The 25,049-nt window shown below is 38.2% G+C and overlaps 1 protein-coding gene across 1 annotated transcript in view; it reads left to right on the top strand.

Annotated features, from left to right (window-relative positions):
• Positions 1–25,049, top strand: part of LOC126194520 (leucine-rich repeat serine/threonine-protein kinase 1) — a 405,923-nt gene that overhangs the window by 227,221 nt on the left and 153,653 nt on the right. The window contains exons 5-6 of the mRNA XM_049932772.1: positions 5,443–5,602; positions 14,897–15,041. Coding sequence (XP_049788729.1) covers positions 5,443–5,602; positions 14,897–15,041 — 305 coding nt within the window. The remainder of the gene's footprint in view (positions 1–5,442; positions 5,603–14,896; positions 15,042–25,049) is intronic.

The raw sequence follows: 25,049 nt of genomic DNA on the forward strand, positions 1-25,049 counted from the left end.
ACCAGTTAGCCTTCCTACCATATGTTTTCCGCCTTCACCTTCTCCCCATTTTAACTGACAAAAAAGCCCGCATCTCGTGGTCGTGCGGTAGCGTTCTCGCTTCCCACGCCCGGGTTCCCGGGTTCGATTCCCGGCGGGGTAAGGGATTTTCTCTGCCTCGTGATGGCTGGGTGTTGTGTGCTGTCCTTAGTTCTAAGTTCTAGGGGACTTATGACCACAGCAGTTGAGTCCCATAGTGCTCAGAGCCATTTGAACCATTTGAACTGACAAAAAGATTGACCATCCCTATATGACAATTTCATTCATATTCTTGATAGAGCCTTTGCTCCAGAAAGAGACGTCCTCTTTCACGAAACCGCGGGATACGTTTCGTCTTGATTTGTCGGACACAGTGTTCAAGAACCGTTTTTGGAATTTCTTCTGTTTGTCGTTTAGTTCGATCCAAATTATGTATGGAAGCCAAGTCTCTCAGTATGCCTTCCTGAAGTTCCATTGTGTTTTTGAATGGTTTTGATTATTGCTACCTGTTTTCCAGTATTTAAGATTAGTGGTCGTTGGTGACTAATGAGAATGTTTGCTAGTATTTTTCTGGAATGAGGCAGGGGAGTTAGTGTAGCACTTGTAATCCACAATACCTGGTACCGTGTGCTTTCACAACAACGAGCTGAGTTGTAGGATATCGAGCCCTTGACATAGAATGCACTTTCACACTGTTTTTGGGATGTAGTTGTGTGGTCTGATGTTGTTTGTATGTAGGCCGTTGTTGATCTAATAGGCCTACTATATTCATCCCACCTGAACCATAACCTCCACAAAAATGTATTATGAGGACAATGATCATAGAATAATGGGTAAGGTTGTCGCATCTGTTAAGATTGGGGGCTCCAGCCAGCTTTTTATGTTTCTGTTCTAGTTTTTGTCCATTAAAACTGAAAAATACGAAAAGTTCATCTAGCGGAAACCTTGACCTACTGTGTAAAATAAACTTCAAGGAAAAATTAATATATCAAAGTAGCAACATTCAATGGTGTGTGCTGGTTAGAATATTTGAGATGGTGATGTTTCCTTCCAGTAATGAAGAAGGGGAAAAAAAAGCGCGGCGTACATAGACTGCTACACGTGCTCGAATACGACCAAATGTTTTGAATTCATCTTTGGCAACAGTATTTTATGAGTAACTCTTAAATGTTGCTAATAATATATCTTCAGATATAACTTTTAAGTAAACTGTAAATATGAAAAATAAAATATCTGCCAGTTACATAATTTTTGATAACTCGTACGACAGATTTGGATACTCATCATCAGCTACAATGAGTGAATTTCTACTAGTGTTAATGAGTACATGTTCTCCTTCCGCTGGATGCAGTCGCATGTGCGTTACATTTTCTAATGTTACAAAATACGTAGTACTACCCACGTGTTATTCATAATATGCTATTACACACGGTAATAAAATTTCTTACAAGATGATACAGTTAGTTGTAAACTGTTCGCATTTATCAGTAGCACACATTTTCAACTCTGAATGACAAATAAAAACAAAGACACGCCAAAGATAATGTAGTCAGAAGGCAAATTAGTGACTTACAAGCAACGCTGCGGCCAAGGAGGTGGGAAATATCTAAAGGGTTACACTGGGTTACACTAATATTAACTATGAGTATTTTATAATATACACACATCAAAAAAAGTTTTGCATCATCCCGGTTCCCAGAACTCCTGAAGATAGATGTTGACTGTTCAGAGATGTCACTAAACTCGCCCAACGATGTAAACAACCATGCGTAAGCAGTGCATATTAGACGGAGGAGGTCCGACGGCCGATGAGTTCGACATTCCACCAGGAAGGAAGTACACGGCTCGTGTTGTCTGTAGTTCAACCATGCCTAGATGGTCAATACCGCGGTTCGATCGCGTCCACATTGTTACTTTGTGCCAGGAAGGGCTCTCAACAAGGGAAGAATTCAGGCGTCTCGGAGCGAACAAAAGCGATGTTGTTTGGACATAGAGGAGACAGAGAAAGACAGGAACTGTCGATGACATGCCTCGCTCACGCCGCCCAAGAGCTACTACTGCAGTTGATGACCGTTCCCAACGGATTACGGCTTGGAGGAACCCTGACAGCAACGCCACCATGTTGAATAATGCAGACACAGGACGTCGTGTTACGACTCCAACTGTGTGCAATAGACAGACTGCATGATGCGCAACTTCACTCCTGACTTCCACAGCGAGGTCCATCTTTGCAACCATGACACCATGCAGGGTGGTACAGATGGGCCCAAGAACATGCTGAATGGACCGCTCAGGACTGGCATCACGTTCTCTTCACCGATGAATGTCGCATATGCCTTCAACCAGACAATTGTCAGAGACGTGTTTGGAGGCAACCCGGTCAAGCTGAAGCCTTAGACACACTGTGTAGTGAGAGCAGGGAACCTCCACCTTGCTGTAGTTTTGGGGTGGCATTATATGGGGCCGACGAACACTGCTGGCGGTCATGGAAGGCGCCGTAACCGCTGTACGAAACATGAATGCCACCCTCCGACCAATAGTGTAACCATATTGGCAGCATATTGGTGATGCATTCGTCTTCATGGACAATTCGCGTGCAACAGGGTAATTGACAGGTACATGGAAAAACTGGGCTTCTTTGATTGTGAAGGGCTCCCAGTATAAATCTGGAAAAATGGAACAACAGTAAAGAAAGGATAATCCGAGTGACATTGGGCAACCATTGTTCATGATACTGTATAGATCATTATGGTACTTTTGACTGGTCAGTGAGGGGTTATTTCATAATCAGTGATGAGTCTTTCCTAATCTCCTTATCACTATCGACTGCTTCCCAGGGAGATGGACGAAAGAGGACATGAATCACACCAAACCAAAAGCTCTCGATGAACTGGAAGAGCTAATTTTAGGAAGGAAGGAGAGAAGGGAGAAATGGTTGAGCATTCTATAAACAAACAGCCATAGCATTTTTGGAGGAACCTGACAGTATCTGACTAAACTGATTACCAGCATAAGGCTGAACTTACCGCTCATTGGTATTCCATGGATTGCAGAATAGGGACTCACTGCAGGAAGCGTACCCCGTGAACAGAGTTAGATGAAATCAGCAACCTCGGATTTCTTATGTGTCTCCACAAAAGACAGAACATTTGTAAAGTAGGGGCCTATTCTCAATAGATAAAGCTTTTTGAACAGAGTAGTAAATGTTGGCATGTAAACATTTTTGTGAAATGTATGGGATGATAATAATACGTTTACTACAGCTGTAGAAGTTTCATAAAATACACTAATGTATTCTCGACGCTATTCATAAAAATTACAAAAACAGTGTGCGATTCAGTACCTGAAATAGACCTAACTAATCTACTGCTACGCAGTAATAGCCCCAGCAAGATCTAAACATTGTCTGTCTGATTTATTTGCACCAAAGTAACTTACAGCATATACATTCAGGGAACATATGTTAGTTTTGCATTGAATTAAGAAATAATTTTGAGATTTAGTGACAAATGGTTATAGCTACACTTGCTATTAGTCAATGTTCATTACGTGCCCTGAAGTTCTTCAGACAGGTATTGAATTAATACGTCTGACTGTTTGATGGAGCAGGATGAGCGTACGGTTTGCGAAAATGTTTATGTTCTGGAGGGTTGGGGATTGAAGCACCTGCCCTTTCTGTGTGCATCCTTTCTTGCCTATTACACATTATTCCTCCCCTGTACATCTGTGGGCTTTTGCTCTAATTGCTGTAATTAGTGTCAGTAGAGTTCAGAAAGAAATGATTAAAAGGAAAATGCTGTAGCATCGTTCCACATTGTGTTCCGTCTCTAATTCTATCTCTTGCTGTTGTTGCTAACTTTGTTAATGGAAATCAGTTATCACATACCTTTTTATGGAAATCCCAATTTTTTGCTGGGCTCCATTTTGATATCTTTTAAAACATTTTTTATATAATTTTGCCCCACTGCTATTGTAACTATTGTTTTAAAAAATTATACTCTAGGTTCTTTTGGTCTTGGAAAGAACAACGAATACATAACATGGAGTTGTCAATATGACAAAGAAAGTGGATAGTGCAGGAACTTAAGATAGATATGGAAGCTGAGTTATAAGGAACAATGCAGCAGCTGCACAGGATGTGGAGCTCAGGCTCTGGAACTGATATCTCGGCTGATCCAGCATATGATGCCTGCAGCTACTTTGTAGATGATATCAGTATAGGCAAGTTGAATGTTAGATCCATGTTTTTTACTTACAATGGCAAAAGCAGTTGCTTAGGCCTCTAGCTGCTAGTCTATATTTAGTTGGGTTTTGAGTGTTTTTGAAAGATGTATGTGGAATACTAATAAGTGGTGTGATTAATTGAAAAAAAAAAAAGACTGTTACTCATATTGACATATATTTAAATATGGCCTTAAATGATGATGTGTTTTACCTATAGAAGTAAATTACTGTGATTGATTCTCTTTAATGTTACACTAACAAATGTTTGTTTGGTTTATTAGCTTGTTGATCACACTCACTAGTGTTGATTATTTTAAATATTTTGTTAATTGAAAATTGGACAGATATTTAGAAAGGTATTCAGTGGTTGACTCATGTCACTGTAATGCACCTTGCACACATGCACATTCTTATAAATATAATTGAAATTTGAATTGATTGCAAGATTTTGAATTTTCATATGAGCACAAGCTGTTACTTTATTAGTTACTTCCTAGTAAATATAATTGAAATTCAAATTTACTGCACGATTTTTAACTCAACATTACCTGAGTAACAGTGTAACCACCCCTCCTGCAAGCCAAATGTTATAAATTGCAAGTTATTTTCATCATGCTATAGTTATGGATATATAGAGCCTTCTTTTCCAGGAATGTGGTCTACTTAGAATTTTCAAAAATGCTAAGCATTTGTAGAATGAAAGTCATAGGAAGTGCTGGGAGAAAACTCTGTAATACTGATCAATCATCACACTTTGGATTTATAGTCAGATATGTGCTGATGGAGTCACCAAACCTACAATTAACATACTAATAAAGTATTATCTAACAATTTACAAAAACACAATGTACATCGTAATTAAGACTGTCCAATATGAATTCTGTTATGCTAACCAACTGAATGATGAATATTCATCAGAGACTTTTTAATCTTATGCTTCAGGTGTCTAATAATTTTTTCATTTATTCTATATTGATGTTGTGATCTTTCATCTTTATAATATTTCATGTTGGAAACAGTTACTAGGTCACGCTGTACACCTGTAGTTGACAGAAGAGCAGCAACAGTTGAATGTTACTTCTACTTTTCAAAATAGCTGTTGATTAATGTATTACTTTTGATGAATGATGTCATGAGAAGTAATAAAAGATAGCTCTTGATATTATATTTTATAAAATTATTGTGCTGTTCTTGTTGCAGATCTTAAAGAGTCAGAGAGACAAAATTCTCATCAAACATTACGTGAAGCATGTCTGAATGGTGATGTAGCTCTTGTGAAATCTATACTTCAACAACTGGGATCTGATGCAGAGCTTGTAGTTAACATGGCACCTAATGGATCCAACACACTACTATTCATGTAAGTTCTCTACACTGCTAACAAGTGTTTATTATTGCTATTATTATTATTATTATTATTATTATTATTTCTTTCCTTTCTCAGACCTTAGGTCTGGTTCGAAATGAAAGTGACACGGACCTTGATCAAGCGTGACTTCCTTTTAACTGTACGGTATATGTTACACTGCGTTTAGGAACTTTCGGGTAATTGAACATGTATCAATAATTACGGATTTCTGTAGTTGTATATATATGTTTGGATGTAGCTGTATTGCGTTGGTGTACTGGTGGATATTGTGTGGTATGACTCCTGTAGTTGATAGTATAATCGGTATAATGTCAACTTTATCCTTATGCCACATGCCCTTGACTTCCTCAGCCAGTTGGATGTATTTTTCAATTTTTTCTCCTGTTTTCTTTTGTATATTTGTTGTATTGGGTATGGATATTTCGATTAGTTGTGTTAATTTCTTCTTTTTATTGGTGAGTATGATGTCAGGTTTGTTATGTGGCGTTGTTTTATCTGTTATAATGGTTCTGTTCCAGTATAATTTGTATTCATCATTCTCCTGTACATTTTGTGGTGCATACTTGTATGTAGGAACGTGTTGTTTTATAAGTTTATGTTGTAAGGCAAGCTGTGGATGAATTATTTTTGCAACATTGTCATGTCTTCTGGGGTATTCTGTATTTGCTAGTATTGTACATCCGCTTGTGATGTGATCTACTGTTTCTATTTGTTGTTTGCAAAGTCTGCATTTATCTGTTGTGGTATTGGGATCTTTAATAATATGCTTGCTGTAATACCTGGTGTTTATTGTTTGATCCTGTATTGCAATCATGAATTCTTCCGTCTCACTGTATATATTGCCTTTTCTTAGCCATGTGTTGGATGCGTCTTGATCGATGTGTGGCTGTGTTAGATGATACGGGTGCTTGCCATGTAGTGTTTTCTTTTTCCAATTTACTTTCTTCGTATCTGTTGATGTTATGTGATCTCAAGGGTTGTAGAAGTGGTTATGAAATTGCAGTGGTGTAGCCGATGTATTTATATGAGTGATTGCTTTGTGTGTTTTGCTAGTTTCTGCTCGTTCTAGAAAGAATTTTCTTAAATTGTCTACCTGTCCATAATGTAGGTTTTTTATGTCGATAAATCCCCTTCCTCCTTCCTTTCTGCTTAATGTGAATCTTTCTGTTGCTGAATGTATGTGATGTATTCTATATTTGTGGCATTGTGATCGTGTAAGTGTATTGAATGCTTCTAGGTCTGTGTTACTCCATTTCACTACTCCAAATGAGAAGGTCAATATTGGTATAGCATAAGTATTTATAGCTTTTTTCTTGTTTCTTGCTGTCAATTCTGTTTTCAGCATTTTTGTTAGTCTTTGTCTATATTTTTCTTTTAGTTCTTCTTTAATATTTGTATTATCTATTCCTATTTTTTGTCTGTATCCTAGATATTTATAGGCATCTGTTTTTTCCGTCACTTCTATGCAGTCGCTGTGGTTATCCAATATGTAATCTTCTTGTTTAGTGTGTTTTCCCTTGACTATGCTATTTTTCTTACATTTGTCTGTTCCAAAAGCCATATTTATATCATTGCTGAATACTTCTGTTATCTTTAGTAATTGGTTGAGTTGTTGATTTGTTGCTGCGAGTAGTTTTAGATCATCCATGTATAGCAAATGTGTGATTTTGTGTGGGTATGTTCCAGTGATATTGTATCCATAATTTGTATTATTTAGCATGTTGGATAGTGGGTTCAGAGCAAGGCAGAACCAGAAAGGACTTAATGAATCTCCTTGGTATATTCCACGCTTAATCTGTATTGGCTGTGATGTGATATTATTTGAATTTGTTTGGATATTAAGTGTGGTTTTCTAATTTTTCATTACTATGTTTAGGAACTGTATCAATTTAGGATCTACTTTATATATTTCCAATATTTGTAACCATGAGTGGGGTACACTATCAAAAGCTTTTTGGTAATCAATGTATGCATAGTGTAGCGACCTTTGTTTAGTTTTAGCTTGATATGTCACCTCTGCATCTATTATCAGTTGCTCTTTACATCCTCATGCTCCTTTGCAACAGCCTTTTTGTTCTTCATTTATAATTTTGTTCTGTGTTGTATGTGTCATTAATTTCTGTGTAATGACTGAAGTTAATATTTTGTATGTTGTTGGTAGGCATGTTATGGGGCGATATTTAGCTGGGTTTGGTGTGTCTGCTTGATCTTTAGGTTTCAGATAAGTTATTCCATGTGTAAGTGTATAAGGGAATGTGTATGGGTCTGCAATGTAACTGTTAAATAATTTAGGGTTATAGTAGAGGAAAACATTCCACGTAGGAAAAATATATCTAAAAACAAAGATGATGTGACTTACCAAATGAAAGTCCTGGCAGGTCGACAGACACACAAACAAATACGAACATACACACAAAATTCAAGCTTTCGCAACAAACTGTTGCCTCATCAGGAAAGAGGGAAGGAGAGGGAAAGACGAAAGGATGTGGGTTTTAAGGGAGAGGGTAAGGAGTCATTCCAATCCCGGGAGCGGAAAGACTTACCTTAGGGGGAAAAAAGGACAGGTATACACTCGCACACACACACATATCCATCCACACATATACAGACACAAGCAGACACATTTAAAGACAAAGAGTTTGGGCCCAAACTCTTTGTCTTTAAATGTGTCTGCTTGTGTCTGTATATGTGTGGATGGATATGTGTGTGTGTGTGTGCGCGCGAGTGTATACCCGTCCTTTTTTCCCCCTAAGGTAAGTCTTTCCGCTCCCGGGATTGGAATGACTCCTTACCCTCTCCCTTAAAACCCACATCCTTTCGTCTTTCCCTCTCCTTCCCTCTTTCCTGATGAGGCAACAGTTTGTTGCGAAAGCTTGAATTTTGTGTGTATGTTCGTGTTTGTTTGTGTGTCTGTCGACCTGCCAGGACTTTCATTTGGTAAGTCACATCATCTTTTTTTTTAGATATGTTAAATAATTTAATCATAGCGTGTAGGCTTTCACGGCCGGCGTCTTCAGTAATTAAAACTTCCGGGCTAAGAGGCCGTGGTCCAATAATAGAAATACTTCTCCCTGACGTTTCGTTTCCAGCTGCGGGAAACATCATCTGAGGTGAGTCTACGACTGGCTGCTAGGCCGTGGAGGTCCTGTTTATATAGAGCGCGTAGAGGGCGCCACCACTCGTCACGTGTTGTCAACAGTAAAACTATCTCTGGCTGGCGTCATTACTCTCGATCGAAGGTAATCGATTGTCACATCTATGGTACAGAGTCGATCGCCATATCTTATCTAGCTTCAAGCCTTCTTCTTTCCTGTTAAAATTATTGTGGTGTTTAAAAATCTCTACAGCCTCTCTATACATACGTGCATAATAATGCGATGTCTTAGCTAGCACGCTCGTCTCACTAAATTTTATTTCATGGTCACCCGTTTCAAAAACATGTTCCGCTACAGCCGATTTGTCCGTGTGTCCCAGTCGACAGTTCCTTTTATGTTCAGTTAGGCGAGTATTGATACTTCTTTTTGTGGTTCCAATATAAACCTTCCCACAACTACACGGAATCTTATAGACACCAGGAGTAGCTAGAGGGTGTCGTGCATCTTTCGCCGATCTTAAGCATTCACTAATCTTCTTGGTGGGTCTGAAGATTGTTTCAACTCTGAACTTGGCCAGCACTTTCCCGATACGGTCCGTAACATTGTGGATGAATGGAAGAAAAACTTTCCCCACCGATGGTTGTTGTTGTTGTACGTTTTCGGACATTTTTCTTCTGGGATGGAGTGCTCTATCTATCTCCTTGCCAGCGTACCCATTTTTCTGGAAAGCGGTTCGCAAGTGGTTTAGTTCCTCTTGCAAATAAGCTGGCTCACAGATTTTATTAGCCCTGTCCACCAATGTCTTGATAATACCTCTCTTCTGCCTGGGATGATGGTTTGAATGCTTATGTAGATAACGATCGGTATGCGTATCTTTTCTGTAGACTTTGTGACCCAGAGTCCCATCTGCTCGTTTAATTACTGAGACGTCCAAAAAATTTATCTGTCCATTACTTTCTGTCTCCATAGTGAATTGTATTTTTGAATTAATGCCATTCAAATGCTTCAAAAAACGGTTCAGTTCTTCTTCACCGTGATTCCATATGACAAAAGTGTCGTCCACATACCGATACCACTTCAAAGGCCTTTTTCTGGCTGACTGCAGTGCTTGCTGTTCAAAAAATTCCATAAAAATATTAGCAACGGCTGGACTTAGAGGGCTACCCATTGACACTCCATTAATTTGTTCATAGAACTCATTATTATACTGAAAATAAGTCGTGGAAAGGCAATGTCTAAACAAAGCTACTATATCAGTCGGGTCACAAAGTCTACAGAAAAGATACGCATACCGATCGCTATCTACATAAGCATTCAAACCATCATCCCAGGCAGAAGAGAGGTATTATCAAGACATTGGTGGACAGGGCTAATAAAATCTGTGAGCCAGCTTATTTGCAAGAGGAACTAAACCACTTGCAAACCGCTTTCCAGAAAAATGGGTACGCTGGCAAGGAGATAGATAGAGCACTCCATCCCAGAAGAAAAATGTCCGAAAACGTACAACAACAACAACCATCAGTGGGGAAAGTTTTTCTTCCATTCATCCACAATGTTACGGACCGTATCGGGAAAGTGCTGGCCAAGTTCAGAGTTGAAACAATCTTCAGACCCACCAAGAAGATTAGTGAATGCTTAAGATCGGCGAAAGATGCACGACACCCTCTAGCTACTCCTGGTGTCTATAAGATTCCGTGTAGTTGTGGGAAGGTTTATATTGGAACCACAAAAAGAAGTATCAATACTCGCCTAACTGAACATAAAAGGAACTGTCGACTGGGACACACGGACAAATCGGCTGTAGCGGAACATGTTTTTGAAACGGGTGACCATGAAATAAAATTTAGTGAGACGAGCGTGCTAGCTAAGACATCGCATTATTATGCACGTATGTATAGAGAGGCTGTAGAGATTTTTAAACACCACAATAATTTTAACAGGAAAGAAGAAGGCTTGAAGCTAGATAAGATATGGCGATCGACTCTGTACCATAGATGTGACAATCGATTACCTTCGATCGAGAGTAATGACGCCAGCCAGAGATAGTTTTACTGTTGACAACACGTGACGAGTGGTGGCGCCCTCTACGCGCTCTATATAAACAGGACCTCCACGGCCTAGCAGCCAGTCGTAGACTCACCTCAGATGATGTTTCCCGCAGCTGGAAACGAAACGTCAGGGAGAAGTATTTCTATTATTGGACCACGGCCTCTTAGCCCGGAAGTTTTAATTATTAAATAATTTAGTTAGATGTGAATGTGTTGAGGTGAACTTCTTTAGCCAGAAATTTGCTATTTTATCTTTTCCAGGGGCTTTCCAATTGTGAGTAGAATTAATAGCTTGGGTGACTTCATGTTGCAAAATTACCACTTCAGGCATTTGTGGTATCATCTTGTATGTGTCTGTTTCTGCTTGTATCCACCGTGCATGCCTGTTATGTTGTACCGGGTTTGACCATATGTTGCTCCAGAAGTGTTCCATGTCTGTTATGTTTGGTGGATTGTTTATTTTAATGTGTGTGTTATCTATTGTCTGGTAAAATTTCTTTTGGTTTGCGTTGAATGTTTGATTTTGTTTCCTTCTATTTTCACTTTTTTTGTATCTCCTAAGTCGTTTGGCCAATGCTTGTAATTTCTTCTTCTTCTCATCTAATTGCTCTATCGCTTCTTGTTGTGAGATTTTACCTAACGTTTTTCGTTTTTTTTCTGACATTTCATTTCTTATAAATTGTGTTAGCTGTCCGATGTCCTTTCTCAGTTTTTCTATTCTGATCTGTAGCCTGTGTTGCCATGCTGGTTTTGTGGGTTTCTTCTGTGTGTTGGTTGGTTCTGATCTCTGCCTAGTGTGTATATTTAGTGTAGTGAGTGCTCCTATATAAACTAGTAGTTGTAACTCTTCCATAGTTGTATATTCATTTATTTTGTTGTGTATGATTGTGTTGATAGTTTTTATTGTTGTTTCGACTTGTGGGTTACTTGGCAGTCTATGTAAGAATGGTCTAATGTGTGTATTTGTGTCTTTGTAGTCTATATATGTCAGCTGAAATTTTTCTTCTATATCTAACATGTGTGTCACTTCGTGTTCTATTTGTGCTTGTTCTGGTGGCTGTCTTAAGATTTCGTTTTCCTCTGATTGTTTAATTGATGCATGTTGTTCTTTGTTTGTTTGCTCTGGGATGTTTGAGTCCATTACTGTATTTTCTTCTTCTTCTGTTTGCACATTATTTTGTTCCAGTATTTGTTGTACTTGTTGTTTGATGTTTTCTAATTCTGACTGGGGTATCCTGTTATTTTTGATTATTACACGGATCTGATCAGCTAGTCGTTGTTCTGTTAAAAATTTTAATTCTGGGTATCTGGTAATAAATGTTGTGTATACTTGTGATCTGTATCCAGTTGTGTTGGTTCCTAGGTTTGTTGCTTGGTAATAACAGAACATGAGGTGTCGGTTAACTTCATCTGACCATCTCATCCTCTGCCTTTGTTTTCCTTCTAGGGTGGTTGTAGGAAGCATATCCTGCAAAACACCTCTATTTGGATTTAAATCATTTTCCAGTTGGCTAGCAGTGTCGTTACCATTGTGGGCGGGCGTAGGGTTCAAGCGTCGTCCCCGACCATGACGGCACTTGTCCTAGGCTTCTTTAGTTCTGTCCTGAACCAACTCATCACACTAAAAGGGGGGTTAGCCCTATTAGTGGTTTGTTCTTTTCGTCGCCTTTTACGACTGGCAGAAAATATTATTATTATTGGTATTATTATTATTATTATCTTTACTTTCTCAGACGTTAAGTCTGGTGAGGAATGGAGTGACGCGGACCTTTATCAAGCGTCACTTCCTTTTTGCTGTACGGTATATGTTATATTGCATTTAGGAACTTTCGGGTAATTGAACATGTATCAATAATTACGGATTTCTGTAATTGTATATATATGTTTGGATGTAGCTGTATTGCATTGATGTATTGGTGGATATTGTGTGGTATGACTCCTGTAGTTGATAGTATAATTGGTATGATGTCAACTTTATCCTGATGCCACATGTCTTTGACTTCCTCAGCCAGTTGGATGTATTTTTCAATTTTTTCTCCTGTTTTCTTTTGTATATTTGTTGTATTGGGTATGGATATTTCGATTAGTTGTGTTAATTTCTTCTTTTTATTGGTGAGTATGATGTCAGGTTTGTTATGTGGCATTGTTTTATCTGTTATAATGGTTCTGTTCCATTATTATTATTATTATTATTATTATTATTATTATTATTATCATCATCATCATCATCATCATCATCATCATCATCGATGCAAATTAACCTATTTAGGAGTATACTGAGTACTTAGGAATGTTGTTTGATCTTCATTTGTGTACATATTTTCTTAATTCTTTTGCCATGAGATTGTTTCTTCTCTTCTTCAGATTTTCCTTGTTAACAACATGTCATTTACATTTTAAAAAAATTCTTGCTCCGGATACCTTCTTGTCTGATACCTGCCAACTTTAGATCTCTTTTTTTACGTCCTCAATTCACTTAGTAGTTTCTGGTTTTGCTTTACTGCTTGTGTAATGAATTCAACTCTTTGTTTTTTAAATCTATGTGGTTGCATTCTCTTGATATGGCTGTAAAAAAAATTGTGTTTGTTTTCTGTTGTCATTGTAAATGCCTGTGTACTGTGTGGCTGGCTGCTTGTCAGTCTAACCAGATAGCCTAAGCCCTTTTTGTCTTGAGTATTTTTATTATAACTTTTCATCCTCTTTTTTTCAATATTTCAGATATCTGCTTTCCTGTTCAAAATTAATGTTTCTGGAATCTAGAGTAATTATGATTTTATGATAGAACTATAATGTTTCAGTTTAATATATTTTAAGATGCGCTAGTTCTTGTAGACTTTTTGATGAGATGGTATGTTCTTTCCAATTTTCCACCATGTAACATAATTAGCTTTCATTTCAGTTCCTTGTTTCTAAATCATTTAACTGCTCTACTGATATTGTAGGACTCACTTTATTTACCTGTATGGTAATTATTTATTGCATATAATATATTCTAAATACAAAGATGATGTAATTTACCAAACGAAAGCGTTGGTATGTTGATAGAGACACTAACTATTCTGCATGTTAAAATGAAATTTACAACTCCAGTTTTTCTGCAATTTCTTTAAAGAGTTCAGTCCGTTTCTGGAATGTTTTGATGTCACAGGTCAGGTTGTATATATTTCCAGGTGTGTATTTCTCTGTGTACTATGCCATTTATTCATGAAGTAACTTCACAAACAAATGGCATTGTACACAGAGAAAGACACACTTGAAAATGGGAATCATTTCCTGAAATATGTCATGCTAAACATAAATGAAAGAAAATTATGACTGTTAGCAGAAATGTTATTTCATATACAAAACGCAGAGTTGATGTAATTTTGATTGCTTTCTTATGAAGAGTTTCCCAGGTTCCACCAAATGTCTCCTCATGTCTTCTGTTGTCTTATTAGACAGCCATGTGAGAGTTTATTAGTGTATATATTTTGCTTGCATCCTTTATGGTAATTTTTATTTTTGAGTTTCACATTTATTACTGAATTCGATATGCTACTGATTATTATTATTATTATTATTATTATTATTTCTGCTAGTACCACTACTATTACTACTACTACTACTACTACTACTACTACTACTACTACTACAAGTATCAGTAATAGTATTGGGACATTTTCACATATTGTTATTAAAAAGTTAATTTTTACTTTAATGTAGACAAACTGTTTTTACAGTTTAAGTGACTGTAATCATCTGACATTTGAACCATCAAGTTCAGTTTGAAAAGACAGAATTCATGCTGAACTAAAAATCTGCTTTTCATATTTCCTGTTTACTTACTTTCTGTAGTAACTGGGTTACAGGCACATGCCATTGGGTTCTTGACTCACATTATTTGTAAAGTTTAATGTATGTTACTAACAATTAAAACTCAACATTCTGTTGTTCTAAGATATTAGTATATATGATATCATACAACGTACAGCATACATAGTCTCTGTTTGTGGTTTGCTGCAGTACCGGTAGTTTACGTTGGAATTACAGTGAAAAGCAAAGAGTACTGAAATTTTTTCTTGAGAACATATTTTGTGATCTGCTTTTGAGAGAGTAGTGTATGATTATCATTTACATTTATAAATATCATTTACAATTTATAGGGCATGTGAATCTGGGCGGAAAGAAATTGCGAAGGTACTACTCGAATATGATGCTGATGGAAGAATGCATCCTGTAACAAAATACTCACCATTGTATATTGCATGCTATAGTGGGAGAAAGGACATTGTTGAAATGCTACTGAAGGTAAGCAACACAAGATATAAATTCCTGGCTGTATGTATTATATAACATATTACATATGTGCACTTGCTTTACATCATCCACTGTGGTATTGTGTTTGTAATCGCTGGCTTGCAATATGTGGGATCAGTTGTTTGATTTTGACTTTCTGCAGTTATCATCATTTAAGATTTGTAATTTTTAGGAGAGTCTTAGGTCTTACTTATCTGTGAAATACTGGAAATTACTAGAACATTTTGTCTTTGTTTAGATGGGAACAGGTATGTGAGCTCTGTGTGTATGTCTGAGTGCAGTTGAGGGGAGAGGGGTGGGGGGGAGGGGACAAACCACAATACGTGCCTGGAGAGCAATTTAGGAAAAAATCTTGTTTCACAAAGCGCCTAGCATCCAGCTCATGCTGATCCATCGATTATTCGTATGATTTTGAAACACATCCATGTTGGTTTTTGAACATTTTTGAACACATTCTAAGTTCATTTCTGAACAAATCACAAGTTGATATTTGAATGTGTGCATAGTGTACATGATGTCTGTGCCAGGGGAATCCCCATTGTGTCAAGAAATAAAATCTTTCACCCAGACAAAAGAGGATGGGGCTATAATAGCTGAGCCAAATAAATCTGAATGGGTTAATACCAATTGCTGTTTGTTCATGTGGTTGATTGGGTGTGCGAATGATAAGCATGTTTTAATTATTAGCAAAATCCATAGAATACCGGAGAGGAAATAAACAACTAACAGGAATAACAGGTATGAAAGATTAGATATTATCATCTTGGTGTACCCAGGAGAATGAAATTCGACAGAAAATTTTTGCCAGATTGCTACACTACTAAGGGCCAGTTGAACAGTCCCCAGTTAGCATCCGCTTAAGTTCTGTTCTTGGAAAAGTGCAGAAAATGTGTTGTATGTACACTTAATAACACCTAAGTGGAGAATAAATGCGGGATAACTGAACTGGTGATTCTGACAGGTTTAGTGAACTTAACTGGAGAATAAGTTTTGAGTGTGGGAGGAATAAACAGAATGAGTTATGTCATGTTAGTTTGTTAGAATGAGCAGGGAGAAGAAACTGGGACATCACACAAATTATGTGGAAGACTATGACAATTCCAAATTTATACAAAATTTTTGTACTACTATAGTTTTGATCTCATGATTGAGAAACTGGGTCATATGAATGAAATGTGAAACCATATCCTAGGAAAAAACTTTTTGCTTGTAATAGGCCTAACAAGCATTTTATATTACTAATTTGTGAATTATATTCTGTCATGTTTTTTATGTAAATGAGATAGATAAAAGTGACCATTTGTGTCAAAACAGTCACACTTATTTTTCATGTGTTGCAGTTACTGCGACATTAGAGGAGCCTATTTCATTTTATCTAGGAGACAGTGACAAAGTAGACGTAATCAAATTGAGAAACCGCACCACTCTTGGGTACTACTCATGTTAACAGCTTTTTCAGTATTAGTCAACGACATTTGTATTTTTCATGTAGTAAAATCTTTCACATACTTTGATGAGGTAATAGATCCTTACGCTGTGGAAAGCTGTAGTAAGATTAGAGAGGAAAAAATGCTGGGGCCTAAGGATTGAAGAAATGTGTACTGTCTTGCTTGTCTCTTGTCTTTACTGGTTTTATGTTTCACGTATTTAATTTTATGTCACGCAAAAGAGAAAGTTATTAGCTAATAGGCAATAGAGAGTCCAAATTTCCTGAAGAGCTCTTATTCTCCCATTCACAAATAATCCCACATAGATTTAATTGTGAGTTCCTTTTTTAGGGGGATAGGATGTCAAACTGGCCGATTGAGAGTAGTAGAGGCACGACAGGACACTTTAATTTCCACTGTCCTGAATATATGTTTGATGTTTTCCAGTATGAAATACACATGTTTGAATTCTACAGAGCGAAATACAATGATGTGCGATAGAAGAATGCCGTGTGAAGAGGCGTGGTACTCCACTTTGTACATTTAAGACCAAATAACATCTTACATTTCCTCGAACATATATGTTTTTATGTAACAAGCTCTTCAGAAAGATGTGTGCTACAAAATGAATGTATTTTTGAAAAATGGATCTTTTTTTAAATTTTTGACATCCTATCTCGTGCTCAAGTAAGAGGAGATGGGGAAAGGCATCACTAAAAAGTTTTTGCCCCATTTTGGAAATATCACAGATACAGGTCTGATTGAATATTCGGTTATTGTAAATGTTACTTGAGTCTGGATTCTACTTTGGTGGAGATGCCAGGTATCTCAGACGCTGACATTGCCTTGGCCCCAATACAACCATGCAAAAGCTGTCACATTCATGGGCAGGAATCCAAATACAAACAGCACTTTCCTCTTATGATCCAAATTGTCAAGGTACCATTGGGTACAAAAGTGTTGGCAAGTCAAATGCACATTAGATATTTAGCATTTTTTTCGTGAGGTGCTGGCCAAGATCTGACTAAATGGCTGAAAGGATTGATCTTTTCAGTAAATACAACAGAATGGGGTGACAAGACATGTCTTGTCAGTGTCTACGTTTATTGGGACTGTGCAACCCAGCGGTGGTTGGAGAACAAAGTAGAAAAGCTCATTAAGTGGGGCAAATTTCAGGTGAAAATTAATAGAATAGTTGGTGACAACTAGCAGTAGGTCCACATAGCTAAGGAAAAACTGGAGTACAGAGTGCAGTGCCAGGCGGAGACAACATATTCCTGCACACTGTGTTTTTTGGCTTTGTGTAAAATAGCAAACCTGAATATGATAAAAGTGAAACAAGTCCTAGTCTTAAGAGATTGTGTTTGCATAGGATGTGTATCAAGTGGTGCAAGCACATCAAGGTAATGCACCAGAAAAGAATCTGGTGAAAGACATTCAACAGATTCCCGAATGCCATACAGGTATCAGTCTTGGAAGACCATCAGGACCGTGCGTTGCTAATGTGACGAGTAATAAGATATAACAACATTGAGAAATGGTGTCAGAAACATTGGGTTTATGCCATAGCCATCAATTAACATCCAAGGTTCTCCGTGACACAGATACAGCTGGCTCTTGCGAGTTCGATCATGCACAGAAAAATGGGTTTGTTGAACACTACCATAAAGAAAGCAGGGGAGTATTTGATGAAATTTATGCCCCCAAGACGTCAAATAGGGCGACACTGGATGCCGAGGAGCTGCTGATGACAGCTGACGCATTTCAAATCCTATCACCATGTACTGATCACTGTCACTCTCAAATGCACCTCACTTATTTCCTGTCACCATATATTGTGAGTGAGGTGGCACAGAGGTTAGCAAACTGGACTTGCATTCGGGAGGATGATGTTGAAACCCACATCTGAACATTGAGATTTAGGTTTTCCGTGACTTCCGTAAATCACAAGGCAAATGGCTCCTTTGAAAGGGCACGCTGATTTCCTTCCCTATCCTTGACACAATCCGAGGTTTTTCTCCGTCTCTAATGAACTTGATGTCAATGGGAAATTAAACTCAATCTTCCTTCCTTCCTTTCTGTCACCATACAGAGATTTCAGTTGCGTCTACAGCCCCTGAAATCATTAAAACTAAATGAGGTGACCATTTATGAAGATGAGGCCAACACAGATGAAAATCTTTCATGTTCGACAGATGACTAACCTTTCCAGGCACTAGCCAATTCTGGAGCATTGTTTTTGGTGAATATTGGATGCTTATCAGTACCAACTGAAGATGATTGTGTTCTGAGACTCAAAGACCATTGTGATTACATGAGGTGTGGACACGGCTTCTTTTTAGGTTAGATGCACTCCCTCTGAAAGTCAGTGATCATCAGTCTGCCAAAAGCAAAGAGAAATCAGTCACATTACTCTCAGAGCACAACTTTTATCCTTCCATATCAGAAAGAGAGAATGTTAATATGACATTAGTGAATTGTAGGAGTGTCCATTGTAACATCCCAGGATTAGTATCACTTGTTAAAGTAATAATGCTCACATGGTGTTAGGAACAGAAAACTGGCTGAAACTAGACATAAATTACAACAAAATTCTAAATGTAGATTGAAATATATGAGGTATGTCCACAAAGTAATTTCTGTTTGGTTATATAAAACAAATGTGTACAGATACAGAAAAAATATTTATTGTACAAAAATACAAATATTAAACTACTTTTCTACATAGCTTCCGAAATGTTGTAGGTACTTGTAGTGTGGCACAAGTTTTTCTAGGCCTTCTTCATAGAAGGTTGCTGCCTGTGTATTCAACCATGTGGTAACATGTTCCTTCAGCTCGTCATTATCATTGAAGTGTTGACCACCAAGGACAGATTTTAGGTGTAAGAAGAGATAAAAGTCGCTAGGAGTGAGATCTGGGCTGTATGGAGGATAATCAAATGCATACCAGTGAAATCCCTGTAAGAGTTGTTTGGTCACTTTCGCCATGTGAGATTGGGCATTATTGTGGAAAAAAAACAACACCTCTTGACAGTATTTCTCGGCACTTGTTCTGTATTGCGCACTGCAATTTCTTAATGGTCTCGCAGTAACCATCTGCATTGGTTGGCTGGCCGCGGTGGTCTCGCGGTTCTAGGCGCGCAGTCCGGAACCGTGCGACTGCTACGGTCGCAGGTTCGAATCCTGCCTCGGGCATGGATGTGTGTGATGTCCTTAGGTTAGTTAGGTTTAAGTAGTTCTAAGTTCTAGGGGACTGATGACCACAGCAGTTGAGTCCCATAGTGCTCAGAGCCATTTTTTTGCATTGATTGTTTGGCCTTGTGGTAAGAAATAAATCAGCAAAATGCCTTTTCTGTCCCAAAAAATGGGTGCACGTGACTTTTTGAGGTGTCAAGATTTGCTTAGGCTTAACCTTCATTGGGGATGGAGTGTGCCTCGATTCGTTTGGTTGCCGTTTTGTTTCAGGGGTGTCGTACGATACCCAAGTTTCATCACCCATGACTATCCGAGAAAGAAAACCATTGCCTTCTTGATTGTAGTGTGTCAAAAACTGAAGTGCACTGCCCGTCAGTTGTTTTTTGTGTTGTTCAGTAAGAATTTTGGGTACCTAACATGAGCAAACTTTCGAAATTTCAGTTTTTCAGTAACAATTTCATGAATTAGTGATCATGAGATTTGTGGAACTTCCATAGCAAGGGCACTAAGTGTAACTTACAGTTGTGCTTAATCTTCTCTTCAGTTGTGTGAACCAGTTCATCAGTAACCACAGACAAGTGTCCACTTCGTTCTTCATCGTGCACTTGATCACGTCCTTCATTGAACAGTCTGACCCATCTTCTAACCATTGAATCACTCATAGCATTTTGTTCATAAACCTCACAGATTTTCCGATGAATTTCCTTTGGTTTAACTTACTTTGCATTTACAAAACGAATCACAGATCAGATTTCACACGCGGCGGTATTTTCAATTACGGCTGACATTATAAAGAAGCACTACGAAGCACGTGTCGGCAGCAGCGATCTCAAAATGGTGTACATGTCTTCTCCTTGAGTCAGAGTAACTGCCGCGCATGCTCAGAACTTCGATCATAGCACTACCGCGGATAGAAATAGATACGGAACTTACTTTGTGGACGACCCTCGTATATCAGAAAGTTAGGCCATCTGCTAATGTTAGCAGCATATTATTTGCCATAAAGAACTCAAAACAGTCTAGTGATGTTATAACGGAGTCCAAATGTGAAATAATCACGATAAAAATAAGCATCAAAGGTGAGGCACACATGATTAGTAAATGTTTGCCTCAGGAGCCACATTGTCAGAGCACTTCAGAGAAAACGTGGAGAATAACATGAATAAGTTTCTTGAACAAGCTATCATAGTATGGGGAGACTTACATTCGCTGGGTGGAAAATGAAAGTCATGCAATTAAAACTGGTGCCAAAGACAGGGATTCTGTGAGGCTGTTTTGAACGAATGATCTGAAACCTAGTTCTGGTAGATGGTAAGACAATTGACCCAAAAGGATAATGTTTTAAATGTCCTAGTAAACTACAGGTGTTGAAAGAAATGTTAAGAAAGGTATGAAAACATTTTTGCGTATTAAGAGTGACAGTATACCAATTGCAGAGTATCTTATAAGTCATCTCTGGGGACAGAGATCTGAAGAACAAATGGAGAAAATTCAGAAGTGTTATACAATACACCTGAGAAAAATATGTACCGAACAAGGTTGTAAGGGATGGTAAGAGCTGGCCCACCATGTTAACAATAGCTATGTTAGAAAGTTACTACAAAAGCAGAAGAGCATCATCACAGATTTAAGTGAAGTCACATTCTATTTTATAGACAAAAGGTGATTGGTTGGTTGGTTGGAACAATTATGCAATACTCTTATTAGTGACACCATCACACATTGATACCCCCATGTGGATATACTGACGGTTGGAATATATTATGCATAACAATTTTTAGTGGGATGTAGCTCGAAATGATGAATAGGGTGAAATTAGCTAAAGAAAGTCACAGCAGATGTGAACCTACACAAACAAAAGCAGTAGTCTCACTGTGCATCATCATCCATGAGATGACAAGTGGGCACCATCTGTAGATAATTGTGTCACAGAGCTTTCTAATAAGGCATTGAGAAATATGCTCTCGGTGCACAGTGACATTGGGCAAAGAGACTGGGGTATGATACTGCCTGTCGTAATATTCTTATACACAGCGAAACAAGAGATCACCGTTTTCACTCCATTTTTCCTGAGCCACAGTCAGACACACTGAAATCCATTGTTGAATGGATACTTTTTTTCTGTTTCAACCTGACAATGATTATGTCAAACAGCTCATCATCAGAACTTAAGAAAGGACACATTCCATGGTTCTTGAATGCTCATTACAAGGATCTTAAACATTATACCACCAGACAGTATCCTGTAACCGACAACCGAGGTGATCTAATATGAATTTTTTTCACCTGTGTGGAAGATCAGGCTATCAGAAAAATTATTAAAGCACTACTTAGGCCTATTTCAAATTCCGTGTCAGTTGTAAGACACTGCCTAAGAAGGCAAGGGTCATAAGATTCCACCGTGGAGACAAAAGTGCAGAGATGTCATCCATATCTTTTGCAGGAAATCTTAGCCCTGAGGCAAATAACTACGATGAGTCCTTCTAATACAAGGAATGTGAAGATGTATGTGATGATCAAGAAGCCTCAAAGGAAGTAACTGCATTTGAACATTACATCGACACATATGGACAGGACAATCCAGCCAGAATGTAAGGATCCATTAGCATGAGCTTTAGAACGACCTCCGACTAGATGTAGATTTAGGAAGCCAATGTCCACTCCAAAACAGCAGGTCATTTCTGAGAGGAAGGGCATCAGCACTTTGTGGTGTATGTCATCTCCCGTGGTGCAGAGGTTGAGGTCGCTGGCTGGCTGTGTGGGTCACCAGTTTTACTCATGTGCCCTGTAAGTACGTACCATTTATGATTGATAATTTTTGGAATGTTCTAGGAAATTATCAGTCATGAATACTGATTACCACTAGTAATTTATATTCACTGTTGATAACTTTTGATGCAGGTCATTATGGTAGTTTGGCGATAATAATTGTTTACAGAGTGTATCTTGTCTTACTGCATATGCCCAACATACCTACTAGGTTTTAAATTTCCTTGTATAATCCTCTGTTCCCGCATTTGTGCCTTCAAAATGACACGGTGTGCACCTCAAAATATCGGCAATTGTTAAAGACATCACCCGCTTGCATTCTTGTAAGTTTTTTGAACATTTTGTACACCAGGAGAGGTTCAAGTTGTGTGTATGTTTAAATAGGAGCAGACAGTTGATCTCCACCTGTACTTTTGTGTGTGGTTTACAAACATACTTTTAGTGTTAAGTGTGTGTGCTATAACTGGTACTCAGTTACAGATTCTGTATAACAAAAGGAGTATTCTGTACATTATAATGGAATAAGAATGAACAAAATTCAATATTTTTAATTATTGACCAATTATTATGTGTGAGGTTGTGTTTTCATTTTATCTGTACAGAGAAATAGTGGTATCAAGTATCATATTTCATATAAAATGACCAGTAATGTAATGCACAATGTGCAGTAGATCCAGATAGAGCATCAGACTGTGACATCTATTAGATGTAGGAAGACCCTATGATAACCTCTGGACAAAGGATATATGCACACCAAGGTGACAAAAAGTTATGGAATAGTGATACACACATATACAAATGGCAGTAGTATTGATGGACAAGGTATAAAAGGGCAGTGCATTAGCAGAGCTGTCATTTGTATGCAGGTGAAAAGGTTTCCAACACAATCATAGCCACACAACAGGAATTAACAGACTTTGAATGCAGAATAGTATTTGGAGCTAGATGCATTCAATTTTGGAAATTGTCAGGGAATTCAGTATTGTGAGATCCACATTGTCAAGAGTGTGCTGACATTACCAAATGTCAGGCATCACATCTCACCATGGACAATGCAGGGCCTGGTGGCCTTCACTTGACGACCGAGAGCACTGGTGTTTGCATAAAGCTGTTGGTGCTGACAAACAAGCAACACTGCATGAAATAACGGCAGAAATCTATGTGGGACATGCAATGAAGATATCCGTTAGGACAGTGTGATGAAATTTGGCATTAACTGGCTATGGCAGCACATGATTGATGCAAGTGCCTTTGTTAACAGCACGACATCATCTGCATGGGCTTGTGACCACATCAGTTGGACCTTAGACAACTGGAAAATTGTGGCCTGGTCAGATGAGTCCCAATTTCAGTTTGTAAGAGGTGGTGATAGTGCTCGAGTGTGGTGCAGGCCCCATGGAGGCATGGACACAAGTCGTGTACAAGGTACTGTGCAAGCTGGTGGTGGCTGTGTTTGCACGGAGTAGACTGGGTCTGCTGGCCCAACTGAACCAATCATTGACTGGAAATGGTTATGTTCTGTTACTCGCAGCCATTTATGGACTTCATGTTTCTGAGAAATGGTGGAATTTTTATGCTTGATTATGCATCATATTACTGAGCCACAATTGTTCACTGTTAGTTTGAAGAATATTTTGGACAATTCAGGTAAATGGTTTTCCCACCTGGACTATCCAAAATAAATTATGGGATGTAATTGAGAGGTCAGTTTGTGCACAAAAACCTGCACCAGCAATACTTTTGCAATTATGGATGGCTATAGAGGCAGGTAGCTGCAATGTTTCTTCAGGGGGGGTGGGGGGTTGCAATGACTTGTTGCGTCCATGCCACATTGAGTTGCTGCATCACACAAGGAAAAAGGAGGCATGACATGATATGAGGTGGTATCCCATGACTTTTGTCATCTCATTGTAGAAAGCACTGACAGGTATTTGGATGACAAAAACATGTAAATTGATATTTTTAAGGGCTGAACTCAAGATCTTTCAAAATAACTCATAAGCTAAGTCTGGAAGCCAGGAGTGGTTACTTGAAATACGGCTGATAGTTAATGGGTATGAGGACAGATCCATAGACAATGTCTCAGACACAAATCTGATGAAGGCATCACCAAGAAAGGCAAAGCGATATTCTTTTGCTCAGGTAGGCACCATATGCCACAAAAGTAACAGGCTGAATAAGTATAATACTTTGAAAGAATATGCTAAAGTCAACATTTTTATGGGAGAATGAAATAAAGAACTTCAAGCAGGCCCAGAATAGACTGTAAGGTTACAGTCATGGACCAACAGCAGAGTATATTCTGGATCCATTGAGAGCCTAATGTGCAACCATCTGTTTCTATTATACTGTGTTAAAATGAAAGTAAAAAAAGGTTGCCTTGCTATGCTCAACACTGTTTTTTGACTGTGTCCCCAGAACAAATGAGTCAATGCAGGTGTTCCTGAAGATTATCCCAATAACATGGACACAATATTGAGCTGAAGATGGTTTGAAGAGTGGTATAACTCAACAGTCCAGAAATTATAGATTTCATGATGACTTGTGAATGCCAACAAATGTATTCATTGTACTTTGTTTTGCCTCACTGACTGCAAATAAAATTTTT

Source organism: Schistocerca nitens, chromosome 1 (genome assembly GCF_023898315.1).
Source record: "Schistocerca nitens isolate TAMUIC-IGC-003100 chromosome 1, iqSchNite1.1, whole genome shotgun sequence".
In the NCBI taxonomy this organism is placed as follows: Eukaryota; Metazoa; Arthropoda; class Insecta; order Orthoptera; family Acrididae; genus Schistocerca; species Schistocerca nitens.